Source organism: Merops nubicus, unplaced genomic scaffold (genome assembly GCF_000691845.1).
Source record: "Merops nubicus isolate BGI_N331 unplaced genomic scaffold, ASM69184v1 scaffold35358, whole genome shotgun sequence".
In the NCBI taxonomy this organism is placed as follows: domain Eukaryota; kingdom Metazoa; phylum Chordata; class Aves; order Coraciiformes; family Meropidae; genus Merops; species Merops nubicus.
In genome coordinates this window covers 5,986-12,607 of record NW_008628312.1, presented here as the reverse complement: position 1 = coordinate 12,607, position 6,622 = coordinate 5,986, and the positions used below count along the sequence as shown (strand labels likewise).

At 57.2% G+C, this 6,622-nt stretch overlaps 1 protein-coding gene across 1 annotated transcript in view; it reads left to right on the top strand.

Annotated features, from left to right (window-relative positions):
• The window catches only part of ECE1 (endothelin converting enzyme 1), a gene marked incomplete at both ends in the record, with an annotated part of 7,199 nt that extends 579 nt beyond the window's left edge, over positions 1-6,620 (top strand). The window contains 15 exons of the mRNA XM_008946616.1: positions 491-703; positions 2,042-2,166; positions 2,632-2,844; positions 2,939-3,130; positions 3,667-3,809; positions 3,891-4,005; positions 4,238-4,348; positions 4,559-4,657; positions 4,769-4,846; positions 5,239-5,342; positions 5,545-5,655; positions 5,761-5,828; positions 5,907-6,097; positions 6,190-6,285; positions 6,543-6,620. Of these exons, the coding sequence (XP_008944864.1) occupies positions 491-703; positions 2,042-2,166; positions 2,632-2,844; positions 2,939-3,130; positions 3,667-3,809; positions 3,891-4,005; positions 4,238-4,348; positions 4,559-4,657; positions 4,769-4,846; positions 5,239-5,342; positions 5,545-5,655; positions 5,761-5,828; positions 5,907-6,097; positions 6,190-6,285; positions 6,543-6,620 (1,937 nt within the window). The remainder of the gene's footprint in view (positions 1-490; positions 704-2,041; positions 2,167-2,631; positions 2,845-2,938; positions 3,131-3,666; positions 3,810-3,890; positions 4,006-4,237; positions 4,349-4,558; positions 4,658-4,768; positions 4,847-5,238; positions 5,343-5,544; positions 5,656-5,760; positions 5,829-5,906; positions 6,098-6,189; positions 6,286-6,542) is intronic.
• Between the last annotated feature and the right edge of the window lie 2 nt (positions 6,621-6,622).

The following is a 6,622-nucleotide window of genomic DNA, read 5'->3' as shown; positions in this document are numbered from 1 at the left end:
GCTACATAGGCATGGCCAAGGAGAACACATTTCCACCCCAGCTAAGAAAATACAAGGCACAGTTCAGATGTAATGATAGACAACATTATACATAAAATAATGTACGTGGAGATGTGGTGCTGAGGGACATGGGTTAGTGGAGACCTGGCAGTGCTGGGGGAACAGTCGGACTTGATCTTAAAAGGTCTTTTCCAACCTAAATGATTCAGTGGTTCATGGAGCTCGTGCACAGGATGGGCTGCTTGCTCACATCCTTCACCCCAAGGTGAGATGCTCACGTGTTGGGCAGGAAGTTTGGGTGTAGGGTGAGATGCTTGCCTGCATCCCTCACCCTGGGATGGAGTGCTGGGGCATGGGATGGGAACACAGGTCTGTGTTGCTGGCCCTAGAGCGGGTGGGGTGCTCGGGCACCAGCTGTTTGCCCACGTGGGGCGGGATGCTTCCTGGTGCAGCTCATGGCTGGAGGAGCTGAGCCCATCGTTGCCCCCAGGGCCGCCGGCCGTGTGCCTGTCGGAAGCCTGCATCTCCGTCACCAGCTCCATCCTCAGCTCGCTGGACCGCGCTGTGAACCCCTGCGAGGACTTCTTCAGCTATGCCTGCGGGGGCTGGATCAAGGCCAATCCGCTCCCTGACGGCCACTCGCGTTGGGGCACCTTCAACAACCTTTGGGAACACAACCAGGCCATCATGAAGCATCTGCTGGGTGAGTAGGAGGGAGCGGTGGGACCCCCGTGGTGCCGAGGAGCCCCGTTAGGTCCAGGGGATGCTGAAAACATCCTTGTGGGGATGTAAGGTTGGACTGAAACCCCAGCGTCAAACTGAGCCGTGACGCACGCACCGTGAGGGCATTGGGAAGCAGATCCTGGCTGTGTTTGCTCTCCTGGATGCCCCTGGGATTTTTGACCGTGGTGTTGCAGCTCTTTGATGCCAAGTAAGGGAAGGGTCTTGGCCTCAGCTCCACAAACCCCGTGGCGGTGTTCCCAGAGGTTCTGAAATTCAGCATTTGTACCTCAGACAGCATCCAGAGGACGCAGCACCCCGATGTCACCTGAAGAATCTGAATTTCCTCCTGTTATAGCTTCCAGCCTTTGAGAGCAGCTTTTTTTTCGGGGGGGGGAGGCTGGCTGCCAACCTGGCCATTTTTGGGGGGCTGAAAACTCCCCGAGTGGAGGGAGGATCCCAGGCTCAGCCTCTGCGTGCGAGCACCAAAGCGGGGCGGCTTATCCGGCAACTGGCAGGGACGGTTTGTTCAAGCTCTGAGCAAACAGCTGGCTCCTTATCAGCACTTTCCATGAGCCAGGGCTGATTATCTGGAAAGAGAAGGTTTGGGAAGAGTGTTGTCTTTTGGGAGAAGGGGGGTGGCGCGGGAACAGCTTCGTCCCCGGCTCTTCCCACTGAAATCTGGCACTGGTTTTACCGGGAGAAGGGAACGGGCCTCCAGCCAAGTGGTTGCGTTTGGCATTTCCTTGAATTCCTTGGAGCTGAGGGACCTTTAGTTAATAAAACCATGCAGCTGGGAAGCCAAAGGTGCAAGCTGTGTCATGAGGAAAATAATAACAAAAAAAAACCCTCTGGGGAAGCAGAATTTTAAAGGGGGGGAAAAAAAATAAAAGGATGATTTTGGAGGCAGAGGAGAAAAATGGGTTTATTGTTCCTTTTTGCAGGAGTAAATAATATAGGGCTAGGGAGCACCAGCACGGGGGTAAGGGCAGCGCAGAGGGGGATGGAGGATGCTGGGAACATCAGAGCTGCTGGAAAAATGCTTTTTGTTTTTTTTTCCTTTATCTTTTCTGCTCCAAATAGCTGGAGCAATCACTGCGGGTGAGAGGAGACGGGGGCAGGAGGCCAGGAAGAGCTGGGGGCCGTGGGATGCTCTTGGGGGCACGGAGTGGGGTGATCTTTGTACCTCTTTGGAGACTGCTTTTGCCCCAGTTTGGGCTGGATATTTCTCCAGTGGAAGCGTGGGGGGTCTGGTGTTGTGGGGGTGGATGCCTGTCCCTGGGGACCCCCCCTGTGAGCCTCCCCTGGGTACCTCCTGCAGAAAACACCACGGCCAACGTGTCGAGCGAGGCGGAGCGCAAGGCGCAGCGTTATTACCAAGCCTGCATGAACGAGAGCAAGATCGAGGAGCTGCGTGCCACCCCCCTCATGGAGCTCATCCAAAAGGTTTAAGAATCATAGAATCCTTTAGGTTGGAAGGGACCTCCAAGATCATCAAGTCCAACCACCGAGCCACCAGGGCTCCAAAGTCCTCTGCTAAAACAGAATCAGAATCTGTCAGGGTTGGAAGGGACCACAAGGATCCCCCAGTTCCAACCCCTCTGCCATGAGCAGGGACACCTCCCACTAGATCAGGCTGCCCAGAGCCTCATCCACTTTGTCCCCTTCCTCCTGGAGAAGCTGTTTTCCCTCTGCAAAATGGGGGGGGAAACTCATTTATGGGCAGTCCTAGCAGCCAGGGAAGAGCATCCCTCAGGGCAGGCGTGCAGAGAGAAGCAAGGACTTATAGGCAGGTCTTGCCTCTCCTGAACGTTTCAGCTTCAGGATGGGTATTGGGCAGGGGGGGGGGAATATTAAAGCAATTCCAGGTGGTTGTTCCTTACCCAAAAGGCGACTGTTGTTCCTCCCCAGCTGGGTGGCTGGAACATCACGGGTCCCTGGGCTGGGGACAACTTCAACGCGACGCTGCGGGAGGTGACGGCGCATTACCGCGTCTCGCCCTTCTTCTCCGTTGACGTCGGCGCCGACTCCAAGAACTCCAACAGCAACGTCATCCAGGTGGATCAGCTGGGGCTGGGGCTGCCCTCCCGGGATTACTACCTGAACAAGACAGAGAACGAGAAGGTAAAGGCCATCGGGGGAAATCCGGCTTCGCTAGGGAGGTGCCGTGGGTGGGTGGCACCCACCGTGCTGGTCCCCACCCTGTCCCGCCACGTAGGTGCTTGCGGGGTACTTGAACTACATGGTGCAGCTGGGGATGTTTCTGGGAGGCACCGACGAGGAGTCGACGCGGCAGCAGATGCAGCAGATCTTGGATTTTGAGACTGCACTGGCCAACATCACCATCCCACAGGAGAAGCACCGGGACGAGGAGGTCATCTACCATAAAATGACAGCTGGAGAACTAAAGGTAGGGGTAGAGTCGGCGAGTTTTCCCGCTCTGCCGTGGTTTGGAAAGCAGGATGGATGGGTGGAGGTGACGCAGCTCCTCCGAGGAAGCCCAACGCTGGCCAACACCGCCTGGGAAGCTCTTGTGCAATAGCTTGGCCTGTGTCCTCCTTGGGGAAATCCCACCCTGACCTGCTCCTCCCAGCCTCCGGACCACCCCCGAGGCTGGCGACCGGCCCACCGTGGCCCTAATGCCGGCCCGGCGCTGCTGCCTGTGGTCCAGCTGTGGACGTCAGCCTGGTCACCTCCCCGTGTCCCCAGAGGGGCCCTGTTGTGTCAACATTTTTGACACCCGCCCCACTTTCTCTTCTTTTGCGGGAGGAAATTGTTTACTCCCCTCTGACCTTTGGAGGATGCTGCTGTTATGGGCACTGGTCCCTGCAAAATCAGCTGGATCCCTCGGAACTGGGGCTGATGCAGCAGATTCCAGCTTGGGAAGCAGCTGATACCCCCCCCTGATGGTTTTTTGGGTCTACAGCAGCAGCATGGCTTTTGCAGGAGCTGGCGCCGGCCGTGGACTGGATGCCCTTCCTCTCCACAGTCTTCTACCCTGTGGAGATAAATGAGTCGGAGCCCGTCGTGGTCTATGCCAAGGAGTACCTGGAGCAGGTCTCCGACCTCATCCTGGCCACAGATAAATGGTGAGAGCCCCCAGCCCGTGGCAAGGGGTGCCCAGGGTGGGCAGACGTGTCCTGCTGCCCGCTCACCGCCTCTCGCCGCAGTCTCCTCAACAACTACATGATCTGGAACCTCGTGAGGAAAACCAGCCCCTTCCTGGACCAGCGCTTCCAGGATGCTGAGGAGAAATTCATGGAAGTGATGTACGGGACAAAGAAGGTGAGGGTGGAGCCCTTGACACCCCCAAATCACACTGAGAATGGTGACAGCTTTTTAAGCAAAATCCCCATGATGTTGCATCCAAAAAATAGGGATGTGGGGCAGGTTTTGGGGTGGCAGCTCTGTAGAAAGGGGGATGGATGTGGTCCCGTCTCCCAGGAGGGCAAGAGGGTGGGGAGGTGGGGGGGCTTTGGCCATGCCACCACTGACAACCACCTCTTGTCCTGTGCAGACCTGCCTCCCACGCTGGAAGTTTTGCATCAGTGACACAGACAACAACCTGGGCTTTGCCCTGGGGGCCATGTTCGTCAAGGCCACCTTCGCCGAGGACAGCAAGCAGGTGGTATGTCCCCAACTGAGTGGCGTGTGAGCCACCACGGTGGTGGATGGTTGGAGCAACCAATGTTTCTCTGCTCACCTTTTGTCCAATGAGCATCTCCCTTCACTGGGATTTTCACTAGTCTACGTGTTGGCATCCCAGCCTCTTCCTCACCACCCATGTGAAGGTCCTTGACCTCTCTGGACCGACGCTGTGCCACCTTGTTTTGTCTAGGCAGAGGAAATGATTGCAGAGATTAAAACAGCCTTTGAGGAAAGCCTGGAGACCCTGCAGTGGATGGATGAAGAGACAAGGAAATCGGCCAAAGAGAAGGTGAGGTGCAGGCAGCAGCACTGGGGGGGAGAGGATGGTGGTGGAGAGTGGTGGTGCTGGGTGAGACTGTCCTTCCATCACCAAAGCACACTGATCTTTGTCACTCCCCAGGCAGATGCCATCTACAACATGATTGGCTACCCCAAGTTCATCATGGACCCCAAGGAGCTGGATAAAGTCTTTAATGATGTGAGTTGGTCAGATATGTCCCCTGGGTCTTCTGCTGCGCCCTAGTACTCCACTAGTATGTGCAGGACATGTGCCCATCACCATGGCCTCAGGGCAGCCCTGGCTTCCTCCAGAAGGGTCTCACTGATGTTCTTGGCCCTTCTCTGGGAACTTCTCAGAGACCTGTGGGTCAGTTCTGGGGTGGTTGGTGCTCTTGGAGCCCCTGCCTGGGAAGAGGAGGAGATGGTTTCTGTAACAGTGATTCACTGCCCTCTGGAGACTCTGCAGATGTTGGAGAGGAGGAGAAGTGAGCAGCCGTAACTCGGCCGGCTCTGGAGGCTCAGACATGACCATGGAGGGAGGAATAGGGCTGGGCAATCACTGCAGGCCACTCATGCCTTGCTCTTCTGCAGTACGAAGCCGTGTCTGACCTCTACTTTGAGAACGTCATGCAGTTCTACAACTTCTCAGCCAGGGTCACCGCCGACCAGCTCCGGAAACCACCAAACCGAGACCAGTAAGTCTCCTGCTCTGCTTCTGTTGCCCTCAGGGGAAATATCTCAATAATCTGGAGCACTGGGATCTGGTGTCCACCAGGCCATGAGGGTTTTGGGGAGTTGAATTAGGGCTGATGGCTTTGCACCATAAGCAGAGGGTGTCGGAGAAGACGTCAGGGATGGGTTTGTGCTGCCACGTTGGCCATGTCCATGTCCCTGCAGGTGGAGCATGACACCTCCAACGGTCAACGCCTACTACTCTCCCACCAAGAACGAGATTGTCTTCCCTGCTGGCATCCTCCAGGCCCCTTTTTACACCCGTGCATCTCCCAAGTAAGAGTCCAGAGAAAATGTGGAAGGCGGGATTCACAGATTTCATCCTGTCCCAAAATTTGAGGCTAAATCTCGTGGCTAAATCTCAACGTTGGCCTCTTGCAGGTCGCTGAATTTTGGTGGGATCGGCGTGGTGGTGGGCCATGAGTTGACGCATGCCTTTGATGACCAAGGTATGGGCAGGGCCAGGCGGGTGGGCTGCTGGAGGGGTGGCTGGTGGGGTGATGAAGGGCTCGCTGTGTTTTCGGCAGGCCGGGAGTACGATAAGGATGGCAACCTGCGTCCCTGGTGGAAGAACTCCTCGGTGGAGGCCTTCAAGCGGCAGACGGAGTGCATGGTGGAGCAGTACGGCAACTACACCATCAACGGGGAGGCTGTCAATGGCAAGCACACCCTCGGGGAGAACATCGCTGACAACGGGGGCCTCAAGGCTGCCTACCGGGTAGGGCCGCAGGGCTGGGGAGTTAGAGCGGGTGGCACGGTGTGGTGGGGTCGGTGTTGTCCTCTGAGCTTGCCGCACTCCCTGGCTACCAGGCGTATCAAAACTGGCTGAAAAAGAACGGGGATGAGGAAACCCTCCCAACCCTCGGCCTCACCAACCACCAGCTCTTCTTCGTCGGCTTTGCCCAGGTAGGTCACTGGGTGGTGGGTTTTTGGGGGCGTGGAGGCATGCCCAGATGGCGTTGGGAGGGCGTGATGGCAAAACGGAGGCCTCCAGAGATGGGTGGAGAACCTGAGATGGGTGGTGTGGGTTAAAAAGCGAGGCAGAGCCGGGACCGGGGGTGTGTTGTGCCCATCACATGGGGCAGGGAGGGCTCCTCGGGCAGGGAGTGGGGCCCTGCAGCCACAGGCACCAGCGCTGGAGCCTCTTCACCCTGGGTTTGCAGGTGTGGTGCTCGGTCCGCACGCCGGAGAGCTCGCACGAGGGGCTCATCACCGACCCCCACAGCCCCTCCCGCTTCCGCGT